Raw genomic sequence first — 26,318 nt, 5'->3', positions numbered from 1 at the left:
CTCTGATGTCTGTCTGATCTGTTTATTGTCTACAGGGTATTGAATCAGAATTTGAGTATGCTTGTGGCTCGTCCTTGGTATTTTATGGAGCCAACTATCTGAGATCTCCTCCAAGGCGGAATATTTTTGATGGTGGATGGAAAAGGGATCAAAAGGTGTAATGGAACATTTCTATTACGTGTTCCCAAATGGGTTGAATCGGTCAGTCTTTAATTTCACAGTGCCTCGCAGTAGGGTTGGGGAAAAAAAGACAACGCCAGGCCAAAGTTCTATTCAGTGAGTTTTGAGAACTACACTGAACAAAAAATATAAAATCAACATGTAAAGGGTTGGTCCCATGTTTCATGAGTTGAAATAAAAGACCCCAGAAATGTTTCCTATGCACAAAAAGGGGCACCTTGTGCTGGGGACAATAAAAGGCCACTCTAAAATGTGCAGTTTTGTCACGCAACACAATGCCATAGCTGTCTCAAGTTTTGAGGGAGCGATCAATTGACATGCTGACTGCAGGAATGTCCACCAGAGCTGTTGCCAGAGAATTGAATGATTTTCTCAACCATAAGCCGCCTCAAGTCATTTTAGAGAATTTGGCAGTATGTCCAACCGGCCTCACAACCGCAGAACACGTGTATGTCGTTGTGTGGGCGAGCGGTTTGCTGATGTCAACATTGTGAACAGTGCCCCATGGTGGCGCTATGGGCATGTATAAGCTACAGACAACAAACACGATTACATTTTATCGATGGCCATTTGAATGCACAGAGATACCGTGACAAGATCCTGAGGCCCATTGTCGTGCCAGTTATTCCCCGCCATCACCTCAGGTTTCAGCATGAAAGTGCACGCCCCCATGTCGCAAGGCTCTGTACACAATCCCTGTAAGCTGAAAATGTCCCAATTCTTCCATGGCCTGCATACTCACCAGACATGTCACCCATTGAGCATGTTTAAGATGATATGGATCGACATGTTTGACAGCTTATTCCAGTTCCTGCCAATATCCAGCAAGTTCACAGGCCACAATCAACAGTCTGATCAACTTTATGCGAAGGATATGTCACGCTGAATGAGGCATATGGTAGATACTGACTGGTTTTCTGATCCACGCCCCTACCTTTTTTTTAAGGTATCTGTGACCAACAGATGCATATCCTTATTCTCAGTGATGTGAAATCCATAGATTAGGGCCTAATGAATTTATTTCAATTGACTGATTTCCTTAAATGAACTAACTCAGTAAAATCTTTGAAATTGTTGCATGTTGCATTTATATTTTTGTTCGGTGTTTATATATTGTAAATAATAATTTTTACTTGACTTGCCTAGTTAAATAAAGGTAAAAAAATATTTAACTTTAGATTGATGGCAACATCTTATTTCAGTCAAATGTATTTGTCACATGCGCCGAATACAACAGGTGAGGACCTTACAGTGAAATGCTTACTTACAAGCCCTTAACCAATAATGCAGTTTTAACAATGTAGGCCATTTGATTAATGAAAGACAGCATTTCATATTGCACTGCAATTAATAATATACATGGCAGTCTACACTTGGACTATTACAGCTCATATTATCAATAGATTTTCTGTCAGCTCAGTTGACTATCATGTTGTTTTCTTGACATTTTCTGGCCAGTGTCAGTGGTTAGGGACAGGAACCAAAACATGAAGGGGGTGAGGTGTTCTAAGAACTCATGTTTACCTTTCACCTTTCAAAGTTAACCAATCATAGTGCGACTTGTGCGGAAGTGGGAAACCTGTCCCTCCAGACTCCAGAGTGACAGGCAGTCTAGCCAGTGGAAGGCGTAGAATGAGGGTGAGGATCGAATAGCTTGCAAGGAAGGCGGGCCTCCAGGCCATCAGGGCAACCGTAGAGGAGGTGTTCCTGGTAGCCATCTTGGATGTGCGGAGTGATTGTTTGGCGAAAATAATTAATATAATTTAGAAAAATAGCGTGAGGACGTAGGCAAATACGATTTAAAAGAGTGGCGTCAACTAAGAACAGAAAAGATAAATCGGAAAAACCAGGTAAATAAATTGTACGCTAAAACAGATCTAGTTATATGTGCCATTATCTTCTCCCTTCCAATGTGTCTCACTAATATCTTAGCTGGTGGATATCCACTAGCTGTTTATCAGCTGCAGAGCCAAATTGACATGGGTTCGCCTGATATTTTCCATGGAAATGCATACATTTTGCTATAATTCACGGCACATCTGTAGCCGACAAGTTCTTGTTACTCAGGTGTTGAAGTGGTATACTTGTTTGCTTGTCTCTGACAAATAGAAACAGCTTATAAAGTCATTAGCTATGTTGCTTGTAAACATTTAATGTTTCTTTATTACTGCTCACTTTTTAAAAATCGATCGTTGCCCCCAAGCCAGATATGGAGACTAGTCTAGCTGGCTTACTGGATCTGTTGAGAAAGTCTAGCGTCGGTAAAAACATTTGGTAAATACATGGTCAAAACTCACTGGCTGAGGTGATGGTAAAATGACGTGAAAAATTGTCACAAAAAATATCAAGTGACGCTCAACGAAGTAACCTACCATGCGCGTTACATTGTTGAATTCACGTGAACAGTCAATGTGAAATTATCCAGACCAGGCGTCACTCAGTGGCTACAATGTTTCAAGTTTTCATGTAGGCAGGCTAGCAAGCGACATCAGTTAGCTGCAATCTACTGCCGCTTGTGATATTTACTCTTGTATTATAGTATTAATTGACAGAAAAAATACTTCAGCTAACATTTTAGTTAACATTTTCCAGTGGTGGAAAAAGTACCCAATTGTAATACTTGAGTAAAAATAAAGATACCTTAATACAAAATGACTCAAAGTTGAGTCACCCAGTAAAATACTGCTTGAGTAAAAGTCTCAAGAGTATTTGGTTTTGAATATACTTAAGTATCAAAAGTAAATGTAGAAGTACAGATGAACACATTTTCGATTTTTGTATTTACAGATAGCCAGGGGCTCATCCTTTACAAATTAAGCATGTGTTTAGTGAGTGCCAGATCAGAGGCAGTAGGGTTGACCAGGGATGTTCTCTTGACAAGTGTGTGAATTAGACCATTTTCCTGTCCTGCTAAGCATTCAAAACGAGTACTTTTGGGTGTCAGGGATAATGTATGGAGTAAAAAGTAAATACTTTTCTTTAGGAATGTAGTGAAGTAAAAGTAAAAATTGTCAAAAATATAAATAGTGAAGTACAGATACCACAAAAAGACTTAAGTAAGTACTTGAAAGTATGTTTACTGATGTACTTTACACCACTGACATTTCCTCAAGAAACATGGTCAATGTTTATTTATGTTGAGACATTGAGTTTTTAAATTCAAAACTACATGCTAGTTCTTTACAGTACTTTAAATATCAATGTTTCTGTGATGCCCCCCTTAAAGTCATTCCCGGAATGGTCAGAAATGCCTTGTTAAATGAACCATGTCTAAAACCAATTACATGCACCATTCTACCAGGAATTGACTGTGTGTGAGAGGTCAAGAAGTCAGACTGTCAACTATGGTCTATCTATCCACTACTCCTTAATAACTACAAGACACTTTATGATACAATGTATTTTTGATTTATTTAACCTACCTTTATTTAAGTATTTAACTAATGTAATGGTGATGCCTCCAGGGTAGTAAATTAGAGAGTTGAGTATGTCTCGTTCAAAATGCTTTTTAATGTAATTAACTTGAGATGAAAGTGTACCATTTAGAAATGAATCCAAACTTTTTTTTGCATGCTGGCACTTTTGAAGTGGTAGCTTAATGTGAAAACCATGTACCTGCACCGTGCATGCTCTCACGATACATCTTCATCACATCAAGCTGTGAGAAACAGGCAGCAACTACCTGAACTTGTCCAATAACAAACTCTTGTTTTCATTTTCTGTTTGCTAAACGTTTTGCTATGATGTGCCTGTGCTGTAATGAATACAACCCAGGATTTCACACTGCTGACTTCACTGAACTTGGCTGCCAAGCTAAAATGCTATGAAAAAGTAATGTAGCGTAAAAAGGTTGCCGGAGATTACGGTTATCACACCTGTTATTTTTCTCTACAGTGAAAGAAGGCATGAAGACAGCATCCTAGTCAACAGTCATGGCTGATAAAAGGAAACTTCAAGGTGAGGTTACCAAATGGTTGACCAGATGGTACCCCTGCCAATGATCCACCACCCAGTCCATCACTATATTCCCTCCCTTTTCTCTATGAAGCATGTCTATCCAACAGATGAAATGTCACTTTAATTTCTCTATCCATACATGATGTAGAGATTGTCAAATGGTCCTGCACGGATGTGATCGCAATAGGAAAAGTGCTGCACTCTTAATACTGAAAAGGGTTGTGACCTGTGATACCAAAAATAAGAAGCCTGAAGCAACATTTAGGAGCAAGGCTGCACAAGGCCAAAGTCAGACTTAGTCTGTAGAGACAACCTTCTTAAATTAAGACTGTATACCGAACCCAGTTGCCAGTGCCTGTGGTGTTTCATTTTTAAACAGGTTTGTGGTGACACATTTAGGTTTTACTGCATGTATCTTTGATAAGGCTTGCCAGCCACAGTTGTAAAAGCAGTGCTGCTTATGGGGGAAAGGGAGAGCTCCGCATTTTGACTTTACATTATTCATCCTGATGTGATGCGTGTTGAAGGATTATTATTATTTTTTAAAACCACGGCTCTTTCCCAAACCTCCCTGTTATTCTATGCCCTTCCCCAGGTGAAATAGATCGATGTTTGAAAAAAGTAACGGAAGGCGTGGAACAGTTTGAAGACATTTGGCAAAAGGTAACATGCAGGGAGGGTGGTGGGTTCATCCAGCCTGAACTCAAAATGGATTAAATGTAGGTTTCTTTCTCACCCTGTCTACACACAATACCCCATAATGGCAAAGTGAAAACGTGTTTTATTTGCACATTTATTTCAAATGAAATGCAGAAATATACATTTACATAAGTATTCACACCCCTTAGTCAATACTTTGTAGAAGCACCTTTGGCAGTGATTACAGCTGTGAGTATTTCTGGGTAAGTCTCTTAAGAGCTTTCCACACCTAGATTGTGCAACATTTGCCCATTTTATTATTTAAAAAATTCTTCAAGCTCTGTCAAATCGGTTGTTGATCATCGCTAGACAACCATTTTCGGGTCTTGCCATAGATTTAAGTAAATGCTGTAACTCGCCCACTCCGGAACAGTCACTGTCTTCTTGGTAAGCGACTCCAGTGTAAATTTGGCCCTGTGTTTTAGGTTATTGTCTTGCTGAAAGGTGAATTCATCTCAGTGTCTGGTGGAAAGCAGACTGACCTACAGTTGAAGTCGGAAGTTTACATACACTTACGTTGGAGTCATTAAAACTTGTTTTTCAACCACTCCACAAATTTCTTGTTAACAAACTATAGTTTTGGCAAGTCGGTTAGGACATTACTTTGTGCATGACACAAGTAATTTTCCAACAATTGTTTACAGACAGATTATTTCACTTATAATTCACTGTATCATAATTCCAGTGGGTCAGAAGTTTACATACACTAAATTGACTGTGCCTTTAAATGGCTTGGAAAATTCCAGAAAATGATGTCATGGCTTTAGAAGCTTCTGTCAAATTATGTCAAGGTGCCTGAGTCAATCAGAGGTGTACCTGTGGATGTATTTCAAGGCCTACCTTCAAACTTAGTGCAAAAGAAATCAGCCAAAAAAGTTGTAGACCTCCACAAGTCTGGTTCATCCTTGGGAGAAATTTCCAAACGCCTGAAGGTACCACGTTAATCTGTAGAAACAATAGTATGCATTTATAAACACCATGGGACCACGCAGCCGCCATATCGCTCAGGAAGGAGACTCGTTCTGTCTCCTAGAGATGAATGTACTTTGGTGTGAAAAGTGCAAATCAATCCCAGGACAACAGCAAAGGACCTTGTGAAGATGCTGGAGGAAACGGGTACAAAAGTATCTATATCCACAGTAAAAAGAGTCCTATATCGACATAACCTGAAAGGCCTCTCAGCAAGGAAGAAGCCACTGCTCCAAAACCGCCATAAAAATGCCAGACTACGGTTTTCAACTGCACATGGAGACAAAGATTGTACTTTTTGAAGAAATGTCCTCTGGTCTGATGAAACAAAAATAGAACTGTTTGTCCACAATGACCATCGTTATGTTTGGAGGAAAAAGGGGATGCTTGCCTACAAACCTGACTCTGTAACACCAGCTCTGTCAGGAGGAATGGGCTAAAATTCCCCCAACTTATTGTGGGAGGTTTGTGCAAGGCTACCCGAAACGTTTGACAGTAAGTTAAACAATTTAAAGACAATGCTACCAAATACTAATTGAGTGCATGTAAACTTCTGACTCACTGGGAATGTGATGAAAGAAATAAAAGCTGAAATAAATCACTCTACTATTATTCTGACATTTCACATTCTTAAAATAAAGTGGTGATCTTAACTGACCTAAGACAGGGATTTTTTACTAAGACTAAATGTCAGGAATTGTGAATAACTGAATTTAAATGTATTTGGCTAAGGTGTATGTAAACTTCTGACTTCAACTGTATGTTTTCCTCTAGAATTTTGCTTGTGCTTCTCACCATTCCTTTTCTTTTTTTATCCTGAAACTCCCCAGTCCTTAATGATTACAAGCATACCCATAACGTGATGCAGCCACCACTAGGCTTAAAAATATAGAGAGTGGTACTCGGTAATGTGTTGTATTTATCCCAAACATAACACTTTGTATTCAGGACCAAAAGTTAATTGCTTTACACATTTTTTGCATTATTACTTTAGTGGCTTGTTGCAAACAAGATGCATGTTTTGGAGAAGAAAATATTCTGTACAGGCTTCCTTTTCACTCTGTCTATTAGGTTAGTGTTGTGGAGTAACTACAATGTTCTTGATCCATCCTCAGTTTTCTCACAGCCATTAAACTGACTGTTTTAAAGTCACCATTGGCCACATGGTGAAGTCCCTGAGCGGCTTTCTTCCTCTACGGAAAACGAGTTAGGAAGGACGCCTGTATCTTTTGTAGTGACTAGGTGTATTGATACACCATCCGAGGTGTATTACCTTCACCATTCTCAAAGGGATATTCAATATCTGCTTTTTCCCCCTTACCCATCTTTCAATAGATGCCCTAATTTGCGAGGCATTGGAAAACCTCTGAGGTTTGTGCTTGAAATTCAGTACTTGACTGAGGGACCTTACAATGATCTGTATGTGTGGGGTACAGAGATGAGGTAGTCATTCAAAAAATCATGTCAAACACTATTATTGCACACAAAGTAAGTCCATGCAACCTATTGTGACTTGTTAAGCACATTTTTACTCCTGAACTTATTTAGGCTTGCCACAACAAAGGATACTTATTGACGCAAGACATTTCAGCTTTTCATTTTGAATTAATTTGTTAAAAAAATTATGGGGTATTGTGTGTAGGCCAATTTTAATCCTTTTTTAAATTCACGCTGTAGCACAACAAAATGTGGAAAAAGTCTAGGGGTGTGAATACTTTCTGAAGGCACTGTATGCATGTTAAGTGCTACCACCCTGACACGTCGGTTGTTGGAACGTTTTGTGCTGACCTTAGAAAGCTCCACCAAATGATTAACGTTTAACATCCGTTGTATATGCAGGGGTCTTCGATGCCGCATTTGTTTGGTGGGGTTGTAGCCTTTCCTATTCACGGCCGTGGGGATAGAGAGGAGACCTATTGTTAGTGTGTTCTGTATAGCCAAAGAAGAACAAGGTTTAAAGGCACACTCCCGAGTTTGCGTTTCGGCCCATTTGCACTTGGTTTGGTGGAAAGTTGAGGGATGGGACTGGAGGGAATGAATGTCACTCCAATTTCTAGGTTGGAGGCTGAGCTATGGTTGCTAGGACTGACAGTCCATGATACGCTAGTTTTAGACACATTTTGAAGCTATAGGCTACATGGTTTACTTTGTTTACAAAGACTATATGAAACATGTTTGGGAAAAGATACTGATTGTCTGAGTGTACTCTATGACTGTACCCCTCCCAAAACACAGCTTCACAATGCAGCCAACGCTAACCAGAAGGAGAAGTATGAAGCAGACCTCAAGAAAGAGATTAAAAAACTACAGGTGGGACACCGACAACCCTATGACTCTTAACTGTTATGTGGCTTGAGGGCACATGGTTTTGGGATGTTCCTCAAATGTTTGTTTACCAGTGTTATATGGTTACGCCTGACCACAGGTAGGGGTGTGTGTTCACGTGCGAGAGGGCATCTATGTGCTGATGATTAAATAGGGTCAGCTATCCTTAAAACCAAGTGAAAGTGTCTGTGTGTGCATTTTTGTTTGGTTTTTTAACTTGGCCATGTGTTACCATGTGGACATATCCTACCCCAAGCCAAGCTTGCTTACGTGTGTGCGTGTCAACCATACTTGACTTCAGGGCAAGCCACCGCATGCCTTCACTAAGAGAACTTATTTTTCTTTCTCTGTTTGTTCCTCTCCTTCACCTTCATCCCCCAGCGTCTTCGAGACCAGATCAAGACGTGGGTGGCCTCCAACGAGATTAAAGACAAAAGGCAGCTAGTGGAGAATCGCAAACTGATTGAGACGGTGAGTGTGTGGGACATGTTCATTAGCCACATAGTGAAGAAACAATTTGTATAAACACCTGTGGTTAGCAGGGCTTACCAAGCCACAGTGCACTGAGGTTATTCAGACAACAGCACCTGCTTCAACAACAGCACCTGCTAACACAATGAGATGGATGTGTCATCTTAGCCTATGGGTCTTAATAGGGTTTTTTATCGAGGGTCTCGTATCTAAGTGTGAGCATCTGTGTGGTTTTAGTTGATCTGAAACGTGGTGCTACCAAGCCAAAAATACATGGGATAATGGTGAAAAAGACACTTGGATATCAAGATGCAACTTTTTTATTGTGGTGTTGGCCAATACAAATGCAGAAACAAACAGTGGTGACTTTTGCTAATATTATCTTTGTTAGTATTCATGTCAAAGCCATGTTCATTGTGAATACCATTATCTGTTAGCAGTAAGGTTTAAATCAGGTGTAGGCAACTAGATTCAGCCGGGGGATTTTTGTTGGGGCGTTTGGTCGGAGGGGGGGGGGGGGGGCATAATTTGTACATTGAAAATTGACCACAACTATGCCCCAAAATATTTTAAAATAACAATAATTTCATACCTTGCGACATGATCACATATCTTTTTTGGGGGGAATACAGATTTAGTTAATGTACCGGTAACAACATTTTTGCTTTGCAGGGCCAGATAAATATCACTCGCGGGCCATAACCGCCTGCTGCAGACCCCTGGTCTATATTGAGTCTACTGCAGTTCTTTAATCATCTGCTTTTCACACCTGTGGCACTGTTCTTAGCTAAGGCGCAATTCAACATAATGAAATTGCACTTTGACTCAGTTTTTTTCCCACTTAAAATGTATGCCAAGCAAAAACCATTGATTTCCAAGTTTAACAAAGCATACACCTCTATGCACAAGGACTACTTTGCACATATTCCACAGAAAAATGTACATAAACTAATTTAGTGGAAGAAGAGTCAACATGCAAACTTTGATTATGGATTCACGGTTAAAATCTCAGGTTTTTATGCGACCAATTCTTCTAAAAATTCATATCTGCTCCGAATTAAGATTCAAATATGTCTGCAGAAAGAATGGAGTGTCCGCTATGGCATAGTATCTTGTTATTGAACTACAGTAAGTGAAATGGCTTTACACCCGGCAATGGAATTACATCATAGGTCCCATATCTGTACGACACGGAAATGCATAATTATGGATATTCTCATGTTTCGCAAGTTTGGACATTGCAGCAGAGCACAGTGCAGTAGAGAAGAGTTCAGTACAATCTACTGTACACTACTTTTCTTTACTGTATTTATTGTACTGTGCTCGCTGTACTATACTGTCCGAACTTGTAAAACATGCGTCTTTGATATGTTCAGATTTGGCCCGGTCCGGTCCGTCTGTAGACGTCAAGGCCAGGGTGGACTGATCAAATTTCAACTACTTTTTTTTTTAGTAAAAAAAAAAAAAAGTTCCCCCTTTTCTCCCCAATTTCGTGATATCCAATTGTTAGTAGTTACTATCTTGTCTCATCGCTACAACTCCCCTACGGGCTCGAGAGAGACGAAGGTCGAAAGCCATGCGTCCTCCGAAACACAACACAACCCAACCAAGCCGCACTGCTTCTTAGCACAGCGTGCATTCTACCCGGAAGCCAGCCGCACCAATATGTCGGAGGAAACACTGTGCACCTGGTTAGCATGCACTGCGCCCGGCCCGCCACAGGAGTCGCTAGTGCGCGATGAGACAAGGATATCCCTACCGGCCAAACCCTCCCTAACCCAGACGACGCTAGGCCAATTGTGTGTCGCTCCACGGACCTCCCGGTCGCGGCCGGCTGCGACAGAGCCTGGGCGCGAACAAATTTCAAACACTACTTTTTAATGCCCATAGACACCCGGTGTTGGTAGGTGCTCAGTGGGTGAGGATTCTGGTTAAAGTAAATGGAAAGAGGGGGCTCATGGGTAGGTGTCAGTAAGAGCTGGGAGAGGTGACTTTAAGCTGTAGAGTGAGAGAGGGTGAGGAGTTGTCCAGAGTTAGACTGTTTTAAAACTCTTGGTTTGACCACCAAACAGAAAGACAAAGAAAACTGTTATGAGCTGAACATAAGAATTCCGTTACTGATTTTGGGGTAATTCCGTTACCAAGTTTTAACCACTTAATTCAGAAATAACTGATATCAGTAAAATCACTATAACTAATAATTGGTAGGTCTACCATTACTTGTTACTTCTGTGAACTTTCATTATCCTCCCTCGTGGGAGGGGAATATTAGAAAATATCTTAAAGAAATGTGAGTTTTTGGTAACTGAATTACAAGGCACCAGGCAATATTTCTTAAACTTACAGAAGGCTAACAAGTGTTGATATTAGTTGGCAAGGGTCTTTACTTCAACATTGTGTTATCATTTCTAATACCTTTTAAGACTTTCTGATAGATGTTTTCTAAGATCCCTTTTTCAATCTGTTTATCCAGAAATCAAAGCCTTGGAAAATGGTTCAAATGTATCTATGCCTTCATTTGCCCCAAAATATAGACTCTTGGCTTTCATTTGACATGCTCTTATACGGGGTTGGGGTCAATTTAATTTAAATTCCAGTCAATTCGGAAAGTTAACACAATTGCAATTTGAAATGTTCCTAATTGAAAAGTATTGAAGAGAATTGGAATTGGAATTTCAGTGTACTTCCTGAATTGACTCCAACCCTGCTATGCATTTCACGTTGGTGCTCATGGGTCCTTTGATGGAAATGCATCGAATCATAATGTGCTTCCTTTTTTTTGCTGCCCCCCCAGGCTGGCGCTCAACGTCTAGACTCAGACAATATCTGCGTTGCTTTAACAAGGGAGGAAAACTAAACTGATCACTGTTAGTGAAAACGGCGGCATCGCCGTAGCCCAATGTATGGTCCGCAGATATGATGAACAAAGGAAGTTGCTCCATAGCACTTATTGAAGACTGACTGTCTTGTTCGTCCCACACTATTTGAGATAGGTATTGTAGTATTGAGGTAGGGTCCTAGGAACTTAAGATAATTTGGCGACACCTGGCAGCTTGCCACTTTGGCTGTGTCCCAAATGGCAATAGGGTATAATTGGGGACGCAATCTAAAGGTTTCAGGTCTGCAGAGCCCTACCCTGATCAAGGATTCAGCAGTCCACTCCAGTGCGGAGGCGGAATAAAACCCCCAGCGGAGACTCCATCCACAACCAGGACCCCCCTCTCAGGAGAACAATTAGCCACATCAGCAACGACAAGCATTTAGCATATACTCACCGCTCTGCTAAGCATTCACAGGCTTCATGCCGGGGCTTTAATTTAGCTTCTTGTTATGCCGTTAACAGATTAACACAGGGGGACCTACAATGTTATGTACAAAGGTGCTGCTGGGACGCTCGTGGGGACGACGCATATTACTACTCTTACAGTGGCAGCTGACTTCTAGGGCAATGCATTGAAACAGTGTTGCGCGTTTTTAAAAAAAGGCGCTGCATAATCAATCCGACATCTGTATTGGCCGTACAGCATTCGCAGGGATAAGGCCTCTGCAGAAGTCAGGGCATTCATACTTCTTGCGCTTCACGGAGCAGAGCTGTTGTCAAGGAAGTGAGTTTGTGTTTATATAGGACCGACCGTCCCCCTCGGACCGTCAACCAATCCTGTCAATGCGGAGCTATACGGAGCCCTCCGCATTGTTAATTAATTCGGGAGGTGCACGGTGATGCGGTACGGAGCTCAATTTGGTCTCTGCATGCCTCTAGAGGCTCCGCGATTGCGTCACACCCTCCATAGGGAACCACTGACCACATTTTTGGATCAAGCATCAATCTGGCATGCATCAAAATCTCAGTGAACTCTGTTGCGTGTGGAAGTCAGAGGTTGTGGAACCTCTACTGAGAACACCTAGGAGAGCGTAGACAGCGTTACTAGTCAAGGAAGCACACACAGGTGTCTCAACTTAGTAATGTTAAGGGAATTTTTTATCTATAATGACTAATTATGTATACATTTCAATCAGGATGTACTAATCAGAATACTATTATGTTACTGTATATGTACTAATCAGAATACTATTATGTTACTGCATATGTATGAATTTTCTTTCTTAATCCTAGTACCGAATATAATGTGTGTAAATATAATCAAGGATTAGAACAATGACGGTCTGTTCCTTGGTAGAAATGAATGAACTAAATCTTCAGACTGGCTAGAATGCTTATCTACACAAGAAGACCTTGGCTCATAAATTATATTAAATTGGTAGGGAGACGATGTGGGAAGGCTTGAGATACTGCCTTTGTACCAGGGTGGGAGAAGAGACGGGTTGGTACTGGAACTAATGACGTCATTTTCAGTTTATAACCTGTGGTAAACTGTATCGTGTTCAGTACTCTCGTGAATAAAGGCTGCTATTTGACTTTAAGACCGGGCTCTGTCCATTTCTATAAAATACAAATTCTTATGAATGGACAGAGTGTTTAATTTTAATTGGGAATTAAAACAGAGGAATTAAATTCCTGCAACAAGTAATCACTGGCCTGATTGGGGGATGTGTACACCTGCCACAGTCATCCTGAACTGTTATATTGGATGGCTTTAATTGGTGAGGACTCTGTCTCAATCTCCACCAACAGTACCCAACAGGTACATGCTCAGTAGGTCTGAAACGGTGAGGTATTATCTGAACTTGACCAATTAAAAAAAAACACTCCCTTTCGTTTACCGTTGAAAAACATTTTTGAAATGTTTTGCTATGGCGCGTCCTAATGCCCTTATATGACCCTTCATTGATTGCCAACTAGTCCAATGATTTGACATGAGCATTTCACAAGCCAAGCGTTTTTGGCTCTGGCATAGCTAGCATATGGTCAAAAGAAAACCTGTCACCTGTAGGGATTTATAAACCAATTCCTGCTCTCTCCCCCTTTAGCAAATGGAGCGGTTCAAGATCGTGGAGCGAGAGACCAAGACAAAGGCGTACTCGAAGGAGGGGCTGGGCCTGGCACAGAAGGTGGACCCGGCCCAAAGGGAGAAAGAGGAGGTCGGCAATTGGCTAACGGTGAGCAGTACTTTTGATTGAAAACCTTTACCCCAAAGGGAATTTGTTTCACACATGAGCACATTTCAATAATGTGGCCTGATGACGTGACAATAATGACTTAGAGATTTCATCATGCATGCTAGGCCTTTCAAAGTAGATTGTTTTGTTTTACTGCATAGTTTCTAGGGCTGGGACGATACCAGTATTGCACATTTTTCTTCCATGGAAATCTGCTTCGCGTTAAATCTGCTTCGTGTTTTGTTTCCTTGCCACGGTACTAACGAGTATCGCAATACTGGTATCGTCCAGTTTCCCCTATGAAATAGGTTTTTATGAGGTGTGGTCCACACAGTTTGTGGTTGTGGTGTGATTATGGCTGTTGTGTTGGTGTAAATCATGAATGACCTCTGTGTCTCTCCCCTGTCGCCCATCAGAATACAATAGACACTCTGAACATGCAGGTGGACCAGTTTGAGAGCGAAGTGGAGTCCCTCTCAGTCCAGACTCGAAAGAAGAAGGGCGACAAAGAGGTCAATTGTCTTTTTGCCACGCCATATGGCTATCTTCTCCATATCTTCCTCCTTCTCTCCCTGTTTCCTTCCGTACTACTTGAATCTTTTCTCTTCAGATGCTGTCATTCTAACTCTTAAATTCATCTCTTATCCTGTATGTCTCTCTTTATTTTCTCGGCACGCTGCATTACCCAAATGCACCAAAATGTAAAGTAGGTACCATCTACTTTACCATCTGTGTGTTCCACTTTCATGCCTCTACACATATAGCACATTTGAGATTGTTAGCCCGAACATACAGTGAGCTTTAAGCATCAACTTACACGCGCATCTCTGCTATAGAAACAGGACCGCATCGAAGAGCTGAAGCGCTTCATCGAGAAGCACCGGTACCACATCCGGATGCTGGAGACCATCCTGCGCATGCTGGACAACGACACCTTGCCGGTGGACTCCATCCGCAAGATCAAGGACGACGTGGAGTACTACATGGACTCGTCGCAGGACCCCGACTTCGAGGAGAACGAGTTCCTCTACGACGACCTGGATCTGGAGGAGCTCCGTAAGTGCTGCTTCATCGTGGTGTTGTCGCGATACGCAGTATCGATACGACATAGTATCACGGCAATGGAAAACACAACATGAAGCAGGCTGAATTTCCTGAGGAAACAATCCTGACGTTGGAAACGGTCACCCAAAGTTCCAACATTTGTTTATTTCCCACACTATGGCACACATTGTTTTCCCTTAAGCCGGTCCTTAAAGAACCATGGAGTATCGGAAGTATCGATACTGTGTCGAGACATCACTACTTGTGTGTTTATTCCTGAATATTGCATTTGTACTGCATATCTTAGACCGCATGTGGAGTATGTATAGCCTCAAATGGATGATAGCTTGGTTATAAAATTTAAAAAACTGTGCATAGATCAGCGTTGATATTGGTGATTGTGGCTTCTATCAATGTAATTGTCTGCATAGCTTGGTTATTACAATGCTGTAAATTCTATCATTTCTGTTCCTGTTGTCTCTGTATAACTGCCCACTTAACTTTTTCCATATGCAACTTTTTGTTTTTATGTAGCTACCTCTCCCTCTGTCTCCCCCCATCCATCTCTTGTCTCTCTAGCCGGGTCGCTGGTGGCCACGTCCCCGCCGGGCCAATCGCTCCTGGACGACGATCTCTTCCATCAGATCTCCAGCGGCACGCCTACCTCCACCACTTCCTCCTCGCCCATCCCTCCCTCGTCCGCAACTTACACTACGGTGAGGGAACGCCCCCCCGCCCCGCTACTTCTCACTCTACAGCCTCCATTGTATCCCCTCTACTTGCTCTCCCATCCTTTAGAGCCACCCACTCTCATTCTGTAATTAGGTCTTGTGAATGTTGAATGTTCCTGGGTTGGAGTGGGTGCTTAGTGGTCCCTCGCTCTCAGATCAGAGGGGGTTTGGAGCAACGAGGATGAAAGCGAGAGGATTATGATGTTGACGTTTGTGTTGAGCCTTAATATGAACAGCACTTGTATGGATTTTGGTACAAAACATAGGGTTTGCATGTGATACAACATGTGTTGCGTTGAATTAGAACAGATGGTCGTGACTGAGTGCTTATAGGAGGTATTTCTTTTTTTTTTTTCCCCCTCAGGAGAACTCTGAAGATGACAAGAAAAGGGGACGTTCGACAGACAGTGAAGTCGGTCAGGTGTGATGAATTCCAATGTTAACAGTGCTGTGTATGAGTCACTTGCATTGATTTGGGTCTATGGTCTTACAAATGTCACAACTTCCCATCTATATATTTTCAGCTGTGCTGCACCAGGAGTGATTTTGAAGTAATGCCTTTTATACAATTTCAGTCGCCTATCAAGAACGGCAACCCTTCTTCGTCGTTGTCCTCCTCCTCCTCTTCATCCTCTTCCTCTTCATCCTCTGCCTCCTCGGGAGCCTCCTCATCCTCGCTGGCGACCATTGCCGGGGTTGGCCTGCCTGTCACTGGGGGCAACAGCCTCCTGGGCAACATGGGAGGTCTCCTCTCCAACTCTGGCAGCTACAGAGACGCTACCCAACTGCAGCAGCATTACCATACCCAGCAGGCCAGAAACTCAGTCATCTCCTCCAACGCCCCCTCCAACTCCAACCCTTCGAACAACCTCCTCCTCCCCAGCCCCTCCGCTTCCTCACCCGCCAACTCTAGCACAACCCTCCCCCCACTCACGCCCAACACCCAGTTGCATGCTCCGTCAAGGCCGTCACCGTCCTCCAGCTTGGGGCTTGGGTTGGGCTTGGGCCTTGGTAAAGGCGGCATTACGGGGTCACCGGCCGTCAGCCAGATGTCCGGCCTTGGCTTGTCGGGGATGCCAGCATCCCTAAACACCATGGCCGGGCTCCTGGCGGGCTCAACTTCGGCCCCCTACGCCACGGCAGCAGCAGGCTCCGGAACCATCGGAAGCCCCCTAGCAGGGAAAAGCGTCAGCAGTAGCAGCCCTAACTCCGGCACAGTGGGACCGATGGGCGGGAACACTGTCAGCGATAGATCCACGGGCCTGTTGGGCTCTGCGCCCTGTGCAATTGGTGTCAGCGGTGGGATCCTCAGCCTAAGCGGCCTTGGCTCAGGGCAGTTGGCGGTCCAGGGCCCTCCCCTGGTGGCCTCCAGTCCAATAGGAGGCCTGTCCCCTGGAAGCAGCCTGGGAGCCATAGGAAGCATTGGAGGGAACTCTGGTTCAGGCGTGCCAAGCACGGCGATCACAAGGCCACCCAGTGGACAGAAGCAGAATGGTAGCACTAGTAAGCTTGAATTACTATCCACTTATATTGTGTTGTTGATTGGTTGTATCCATCCATGCCCTTATTTGGGTATTTTGTTTTGTTTTCCGTAGTAGTTGTTCAACCCAGCGTTGGGTTGTACAGATAAGGTAGAGCAAACCATATGTATATCATCTATCTATGTATTATCAGTGTTCTGATTCAGTTTGTAAGCCTCCCTCTCAATCTCCTCTGTCCCAGGTTACAGTGCTGTAGTAGCAGACAGCACACCCGATTCCGCCCTCAATAGTGCCAGCCAATTACAAAGCAGCCAACCCTCGTCTTTGACCTCCACCACCAATCAGCCGTGAGTCTAATATAATAGGGAAATGTCCTATAGTGTCTTGGATTGTGACTCTCACTGTACAATGTGTATGGTCAGAATTAGTCAAACGTAAAAGCACATCAACCAATGTCTCTCCTCTCTCCCACCCTCCCAGTAAAGACAGTGGCCCCAGCCTCTTAGGGCCCATGATTCTTCCCACCAGCTCTCCCTCACCCTCCTACAGCGAGAGTAAACTTCCAGGCAGCGGTATGCTCAACGGGCCACTCTCCTACACACAGACCTCTGAAAGCAAGGTGAGGAAAAACACAGGTAGCTTCATGTAGTAATTGCCCTGCCCTGAGCCATTACAGGGAGATCTTCTTGGGACTCAACCTGAAGCCAGATTTCCTGATCTCTCACCCAGTCAGTTTAACCTCTTTCCTCTCTTTCAGCCCCAGGAGCCTCTGAGCACTCTAAAGTCTATGGCAGAACGAGCGGCACTGGGCTCAGGAATGGAGGGAGAGATGCTTCCTCTGCACCTCACCACAGGTAAGCAACCGACAGGATGTGAAGGCTCAAAATTGGGCCGTGGGGGATCAGTCTTGGAATGAGACCAGTTTGCATTTGGTATAGATCCCCATTAACTGCTGACTTTCTGGTGTCCAGCAAAATCAAGGCAGTGTTATATACAATTTAAAAAACTCTACAATACATTTCACAACACATTGAGTGCCCTCAGGCCACTACTCTACTACCACATATCTTCAACAAAAAATCCTTTGTGTGTGTGTGTGTGTGTATGTTATCATGTGTGTGTGTGTGTATGTTATCGTGTGTGTATGCGTGTGCCTGTGTCTCTCTTCGCAATCCCTGCGGTTCCATAAGATGTTTAAAAAAGAAAATCTGATTCTACTGCTTGCATGTGTTACTTGTTGTGGAATAGAGTTCCATGTAGTACTGTGTGCCTCCCATAGTCTATTCCGGTGTATGTGACAATAAAGCTACTTTTGGGGGGGGCTTTCACACCAGACTCCTTTTTTATTACTATTTTTTTTTTCTCTCTGTGGCTTCAGACATTTTCCCCAGCACTACATTGCCCCCGGGGCCTCCCTCAGCCCCCCAGCAGCCCTCGCTTTCAGAGGTCAGCATCCCCCCATCGCTGGGCGTGTGCCCACTCGGGCCTGTGCCCCTGTCCAAAGACCAGCTGTACCAGCAGGCCATGCAGGAATCGGCATGGACGCACATGCCCCACCCCTCCGACTCGGAGAGGATCAGGTACGAACCGAGCCGCAATCTGAAAAAGGTCTCCAGGGTTGAATCTCAAGTCTTCTTGCTTCCCTCTCACATTTTTGGCAAAGCGAGAGGACATGAGGTATCAAGGAAAATACTTTTGAGATTCACCCCAGGTCTACATTTGGGTCATTTCTTTATTGTTGCTTTTGAGACTAAAGGCGTGTAGATTTTTCCTCAGCATTACTCCGTGTATTTATCCCTTATTGTGACTGTTTTGGTCTTCCAGGCAGTACCTGATGAGGAACCCATGTCCCACCCTGCCTTTCCACCACCAGGTGCCACCCCCACACTCCGACTCTGTAGAGTTCTACCAGAGACTGTCCACGGAGACACTGTTCTTCATCTTCTACTACCTAGAGGTGTGTGTGTGTGTGTGTGCGTTTGACAAAACAAGCTTGACTGAGACGCTGATCATTTCTATGGTTTTACTTTTGAAGATGGCGGTCTGCGTCTTTTCAATCTTCAGGCCAAGCCATGTCATGTCATGGATATGATTGTGCACATAATAGTAACAGATTCCCTTCTGGGTTCTCTCCGCAGGGCACCAAGGCCCAGTATCTGGCAGCCAAGGCCTTGAAGAAGCAGTCGTGGCGGTTCCACACTAAGTACATGATGTGGTTCCAGAGGCACGAGGAGCCCAAGACCATCACAGATGAGTTTGAGCAGGTGAGTTCGGCACCCCTCCACACACTGCAGACTCCTTGGACCGCATCCTGGGGACGTGTTCATTGGACACCAAACGGAAGAAAACGGATTGAAAATTGGGAGCGATTACTTAGACTTGACCAATAATAAATACTTATTTTCATTTTCCGTTGCAAAATGTTTAAATGTTATCCGTTGCATGCTCCGTTAAAATGTATTTTTCTTTGAAGATTGGTCAGAATTATTATAATTTTTTTTAGGGGGGGTTTGTCTGTGATTTGTTGTTTTACTTTTTGTGCGCTAACATTACTGTGCATCTTCCAATGTATTTTAAAGGGGACGTACATTTACTTTGACTACGAGAAGTGGGGACAACGGAAGAAGGAGGGATTCACGTTTGAGTACAGGTACCTTGAGGACCGAGACCTCCAGTGACATAAGGCAGAGGAGGAGAATAAAAGAAGGTTGGAATACCGTCGACATTCCTGGATTGAACTCAACACACTGGGAAGAGGGACGGATGCAGACGCCAGACTGAGCCAGTCTTAGCAGAGCATAATGCATTTGGAGCTTCTCCCTCTTTGCCCTGCGAAGCCACACCCCCTACAGTGATAAACCCCTCCCTCTTTTCCCATAAGGCAGTTTTGATTTAGATTGGAGCTTTTTATCTCTTACCTGAACTGGATCCCTTTTTATTTTTATATATATATATTTATATATATATATATATAAATATATAATGTTTGGTTGATAACACACTCCTTTATTATTTTTTTACTCACCTACCACTCATTTGAGAGAACCAAAGATGATTGGTCAAATCTGTTTTAATTCCCAGCAGTATGGCAGTCCAATTAAAAAAAAAAAAAGTGACAAGATGAAGCGAGAGGCCAATCAAATGAGCCCTTGGGGGATGGTGGGTCAGAGGGGGGTGGGTCCAAAGCCTAAAGCATTTCACAGCAGTCCTAGGTCATTGCTGGGTTAGACACAAGCTAAAGACTAGAGGGGAAACGGTAGCATTTCCATGTTACAATAAGGGCTTTTTGGGGTGACTCCATGTTTTGGCCCTAATGAATAGACTCTTCATGGTCACCAGCCCACCCTAATGTTAAACTAATAGCTTCCTCTTGGGTACACCCAGCATTGACCAGACTGCCATAAAGACTGCTATAATAAAATATGGTAACCCAGCCCTCCTCCATCCCTCCATTCATTCTTATCCCAAGTTACAGCATTACGTTTATATTGCTGTGGTCAACAGCAACAGAAACCACACCAGCACTTAAGCGTCTCATCTGTAGAGTATGTTTACAAGTGTTTTAACCCGAGAGGTGGGCTTTTACAATAAACTCGACCGCCCTAGTAATAACTTCATTCTTTTTGTTCCCGCCACTTTGATGATAATAATAATGTACAAATCAGTTGTGATTGCACTTCCAAAATTCACTTCAACCTCCAGGTAGATATTTCCTTTTCTCAGGAAGTGTTTGATGGATCATTATGTGAGGAAATATACCAGGTCAGGAGCTCCATTGCAGCACAAAAACCCCACAGAGATCAGACAGACACCGCAGGCAATTTTTGTTGTCCACCCCAATAGGGCTTTCTATCCCTTTTAATGGTCATGTGTTTCATTTCAGGCTTTACATTTTTAAAATAATAATATCCTCCAATGTTTGGAGTGCAATCTTAAATTTGTCATTTTTGTTTGCCTGTGTATGTCATCTCAGAGATGGAAAGCATTTCAATCCGAAAGAGTGAGACCCATTTTTTTTTTTTAAAGTTTTTTTTTTTTAATGAAAATAACTTGTCAGGGCACCATTCACTGACGAGCCTGCTGTTTTTAATGTTACCTTTTACCTATTTGGCAAGCGGAAGGGAAGAGAAGTCCACCAGAGCTGAAATGTGAAACTTTCCCCCTCTGAAAGGGTGTTGTATAGACTGTCATTTTCATCCTTTACTTTTTGTTTGCCGTTGTCTTCTGGACAGCATGATCAATGACACTTGCAAAGTGGAGCTGATAAAATTAAGTAAATATGAAGCATAACCATGAATAAAGGATTGTAAAATATTAATAAAATAATTACTTTTCAGAAGTATTTTTATTTTATTTTTTATCATATTGATAAAGCTTCTGGGGTATTTTAAAGCAGACAGATATAATATATTATTACTTGTTCTAATAGTGCTACAGTATTACTACAGTAATACAGTTCCTTTTATCTTACAATACACATAGTTGGTCCAATAGGTGTACTGAATGCTACATGACATTTACATTTACCACATGTAGTGTATGCAGGGCCAGTCTCCCAAGAGAGCCTCAGCAGCCATCTTGTTGTTGAACACATCAGCAACCATATGTTGTGTTGTGCGGCGTTTATCATAAGGTATGTTGAGACAAGGAGAGGAAAACATAGGCGCTCAATGGAGCAATGTAAATACAAAGAAACAAGAGGGGGCAGCCAAAATTGTATGGTTGAAGTGGTAACATTTAACTTAAAAGCAGGTATGATGCAGTTATAATGTATTACAAGACTTGTCATAAGCATGCATGGATTCCACTTTTTATGTTCTAAGCAATACACGTGGTCACACCTTAAAAAGGATTACGACTGAATGCAATATTCATGGGATAGTTCTACCGTTTGATGGAAGGTTGACGGGTGCTTTTTAAAACTGGAGTAGGGTACTCTATTCTACAGAGAGAATAGGTGTCTACCGAGGTAACAATAGACGCAGTTACCTGCTGTTCCAGATTTAGGAACACTGCGTGCTGATGCTAGGCTTATGCACTTAACTCACGCTGCTCTAGGTTATGCATGGCATCTGCACTAATAAGCAGCGTGAAAAGACTTGCAGCAAGCCTGTAAGGACAAGCTCTTTTAATGGGGCAATCTGCAGTTGCTCTATTTGTACTTGTACAATCTACCCATTTGATTATTGAAGAATTCAACTTCTAAATGTCTCACGAGTTTAGTTCTGCCCTACACCATCTGTACCCAAAATACAAGCTTGTTTTACTCCAATGTTTGTAAACAATTGATTGTAAACAAACACTACAGTGCATCCGGAAAGTATTCAGACCCCTTGACTTATTCCACATTTTGTTACGTTACATTTAGAATGTATGTATATATTTTGTAATCCCTCGTCAATCTACACACAGCACCACATAATGATAAAGCAAAAACAAGTTTTTAGAAATGTTAGCAATAAAAAATACTAAAATATCACATTTACATACAGTGGGGCAAAAAAGTATTTAGTCAGCCACCAATTGTGCAAGTTCTCCCACTAACAGATGAGAGAGGCCTGTAATTTTCATCATAGTTACACTTCCAACTATGACAAACTAAATGAGAGAAACATCTGACCATATGACATTCGCCCAATCTTCTTCTGGATCATCAAAATGCTCTCTAGCAAACTTCAGACGGGCCTGGACATGTACTGACTTAAGCAGGGGGACACGTCTGGCACTGCAGGATTTGAGTCCCTGGCGGCGTAGTGTGTTACTGATGGTAGGCTTTATTACTTTGGTCCCAGCTCTCTGCAGGTCATTCACTTGGTCCCCCCGTGTGGTTCTGGGATTTTTGCTCACCGTTCTCGATCCCCAGATCGAGGGAGATTATCAGTGGTCTTGTATGTCTTCCATTTCCTAATAATTGCTCCCACAGTTGATTTCTTCAAACCAAGCTGCTTACCTATTGCAGATTCAGTCTTCCCAGCCTGGTACAGGTCTACAATTTTGTTTCTGGTGTCCTTTGACAGCTCTTTGGTTTTGGCCATAGTGGAGTTTGGAGTGTGACTGGTTGAGGACAGGTGTCTTTTATACTGATAACAAGTTCAAACAGGTGCTATTAATACAGGTAACGAGTGGAGGACAGAGGAGCCTCTTAAAGAAGAAGTTACAGGTCTGTGAGAGCCATAAATCTTGCTTGTTTGTAGGTGACCAAATACTTATTTTCCACCATAATTTGCAAATAAATTCATAAAAAATCCTACAATGTGATTTTCTGGATTTTTTTTTTCTCATTTTGTCTGTCATAGTTGAAGTGTACCTATGATTAAAATTACAGGCCTAATCTTTTTAAGTGGGAGAACTTGCACAATTGGTGGCTGACTAAATACTTATTTGCCCCACTGTATATTGATGAGGATTTTTTTTATTTCATCCATTTTAGAATAAGACTGAATGTAACAAAATGTGGGAAAAGGGAAGGGGTCTGAATACTTTCCGAATGCACTGCATATGTCCTCAACATGGTTAAAACTATACATCTGATCTCAAGGTCATGGTCAGTCCTTGCATCAATAGCCAAATCAAATCAAATCAAATTTTATTTGTCACATACACATGGTTAGCAGATGTTAATGCGAGTGTAGCGAAATGCTTGTGCTTCTAGTTCCGACAATGCAGTGATAACCAACAAGTAATCTAACTAACAATTCCAAGACTACTGTCTTATACACAGTGTAAGGGGATAAAGAATATGTACATAAGGATATATGAATGAGTGATGGTACAGAGCCAGGGCCTCTCTCATCTGTTAGTGGGAGAACTTGCACAATTGGTGGCTGACTAAATACTTTTTTGCCCCACTGTATGTAAATGTGATATTTTAGTATTTTTTATTGCTAACATTTCTAAAAACTTGTTTTTGCTTTATCATTATGTGGTGCTGTGTGTAGATTGACGAGGGATTACAAAATATATACATACATTCTAAATGTAACGTAACAAAATGTGGAATAAGTCAAGGGGTCTGAATACGTCTATGAATATGATAATGGTTACATTTCTGCATCTCCATTCCTCAGCTGTGCACCACAAAGTGCAGTGTAGAGCGCTTTGTCATTGTCTGAATGACATGATTTACCTGGTCGTAGACTACCGCCTGAAGATGTTTGAGAGCAAGGAATGCTTGGCCCTGTGTATCTGAAGTTGGTTTGTGTTTGTGTGTGTGTGACGCACTCCGACTCCATCCTGTCCAGAGGACACTTTGAGTCATCCTGCTCTGTTGACTGAATAGAGTTCTGGCAGGTCTACTACTGAGAGACCTGCATAGCGATAGTGACGATACTTCTCTTTTGCCCTCTAGACGTGGAATGGAGGAAGTGACGCAAGTGGCAAGGAAAGGCTCCTTATGCCTTAACTCTCTCTCACGTCACATCTGGGAGCTTGCTGTTAGCTCTCTGTCTCCAAGTGACCTAGATTTGATCCTTTAATACTAATTTGTTCAATGGTTCATATACTGTATACATCCATATGCTTTGTAGTTACACCCCAAAATATGCATTCTGCATGTTGTATTACTGTGTAATACTTTGGACTGTCACTAAATGCAGTCTAATAAAAATAAAAATTATAAAGACATTCCGCAGCAAAAACCCAATCAAATGAACCCTTGGGGGATGTTGGGTCAGGAGGGGGCGGGTTCAAAGCTTGACCCAAAGCCTGAAATGAGTAATAAGTCAGCCATTACTAACTTCCATTACAGTACGCTTTCGACCAACGTACTCTGTATTCCAGTATAATTTTGGCATAGCCACCAACAGGCTCTTGTAATGCCATCAAGGACTAGCCAAACATGTCTCTTTATTTGAATCTAGGAGTAATACTACTAAACAACACATTGTAACACATTGCCCGAAGTCTAATTTGTAAGTCGCTCTAGATAAGAGCGTCTGCTAAATGACTTAAATGTAAAATGTAAATGTCTACACATAATCATTGTGAGGTGCAGTCACTCAACACCAACACCCTATCAGCTTCATATGGGTGGGCTTGCCCATTGACTGTGTAGATACCCCTGAGAATTCTCCATTTCCTGTTCAGGTGGGGAGCATTTCCTGTGGCTGGTTCACAGGGGTTCTCTTTTAGCCTGTCCTCAAATGGCTTTTATGGAGTGAAAAGTGAGTCTCTGGACATTTCAATCAGATGCAATTTGCTAAACTTTCTGTCAGCAATTACCTTTGTTGTTAAAATGACTATTTCCATATTTGTTAGCCTTTTGGAGACAGTATTGATGATGTGTTTGGTTAATTCATTGATATGTTGACGTTCAGAGTAATCACTGGCGAGAAGTGGTGATTTGGACAGTTGACTAACCCTGGCTGAAAGAGCCACCATGTGCCATGTTATAGAAGACCATCTGTGAGGCCCCAGACGCCATGCAGTCCTGCTCCTGTTCTGGTACAATGATTGAAATAGCTGCCTCTGTCACATAATAATGCTTTTCCCAATGGTGGACTTTTTGGGAGCCTTTGAAGCATATTATTTTCTAATCGTCTCTGTTCGGTTCTATTTTATTCTATGTAGCACACAGGATACTGTAATTTATGTCACGGAGGAAGGCATGCCTGAGAGATTTTGGAAACAGTTTGTGTGACAATTAGAAGTTAGTGAATGGGGCAATGACTCGGGAAGGAAACAAGCATCTGCTAATTCCCTTCAAATTAATAATTAGCCGAAATACAGGGACACGATTGTCAAGGCAACTAATGTCACTACATTATCATAGACTCTTCCTTCTCCATCTATTCCCCATGAAAAAATGTAAAGCAGTGTAATCCCCCCCCCCCCCCCCTCCATCACTCTGCTAGTGTTTTAGGAGTTAAACATCCCACTGTTAATTGCAATGAGCTTTGTTCGGCACATTGAAAAGACAAATTGGCCCTTTTGAAAGCGTCTGATTGTTCGCTCTTGTCGCATGCGTTTAAACTATTCCATTCCATCCCCGGTTGTAAACCAATGGTTCCTGGAGAAAAATATCTCATTGGAAATAAAGTGTGTCACCGATTGGTAGATACTATTGCCACTTAACAAATGGAAACGTAGACAAATACCATATTGGCCAATCAATGAATGAGCACCTAGTGTGGCGGACCTTTGTGAGAGCAATCACTTTTTGCGAATTTCATCAACGCGGTAGAACCTATTTAGCAAAGGGGGAGCGCATTGAGGATTATAGTCACCGCTAAAAGGAAATAGCAATATGTGATGGTCTAAATTATAGCAGAACATATTTCAGACGCGCTCCCTCTCGTTTTTTAAATGATTGTGCCATTTTATATGTCTATTCAGAGAAAAATGTCTTTCGAGACCAATTAATGTCATCCTCACCTGGAATTACAATGAAAATGTAGGCATGGTC

The 26,318-nt window shown here is 42.3% G+C and overlaps 1 protein-coding gene across 2 annotated transcripts; it reads left to right on the top strand.

Annotated features, from left to right (window-relative positions):
• The first annotated feature begins 1,867 nt into the window (after positions 1-1,867).
• Positions 1,868-21,254, top strand: LOC115131661 (CCR4-NOT transcription complex subunit 3-like). 2 transcript variants are annotated; one of them, XM_029663540.2, is made up of 18 exons: positions 1,868-2,030; positions 4,075-4,137; positions 4,733-4,800; positions 8,041-8,115; positions 8,512-8,601; positions 13,531-13,659; positions 14,076-14,171; positions 14,496-14,715; positions 15,283-15,419; positions 15,799-15,855; positions 16,010-16,937; positions 17,157-17,262; positions 17,396-17,534; positions 17,673-17,769; positions 18,294-18,495; positions 18,740-18,872; positions 19,054-19,179; positions 19,495-21,254. In XM_029663540.2, exons 2-18 carry the CDS (start codon positions 4,113-4,115, stop codon positions 19,591-19,593), a joined length of 2,727 nt encoding a protein of 908 aa, XP_029519400.1. In that variant the 5' UTR covers positions 1,868-2,030; positions 4,075-4,112; the 3' UTR covers positions 19,594-21,254. The 2 variants fall into 2 exon arrangements, with proteins under 2 accessions (XP_029519400.1, XP_029519399.1); XM_029663539.2 differs by having other exon boundaries at positions 15,238-15,419.
• The last annotated feature ends 5,064 nt before the right edge of the window (positions 21,255-26,318 follow it).

The sequence above is a fragment of the Oncorhynchus nerka genome, linkage group LG7 (genome assembly GCF_034236695.1).
Source record: "Oncorhynchus nerka isolate Pitt River linkage group LG7, Oner_Uvic_2.0, whole genome shotgun sequence".
Classification (NCBI taxonomy): Eukaryota; Metazoa; Chordata; class Actinopteri; order Salmoniformes; family Salmonidae; genus Oncorhynchus; species Oncorhynchus nerka.
Note: the sequence above shows the minus strand (reverse complement) of the source record. Positions and strands in the feature narration are given on the sequence as shown.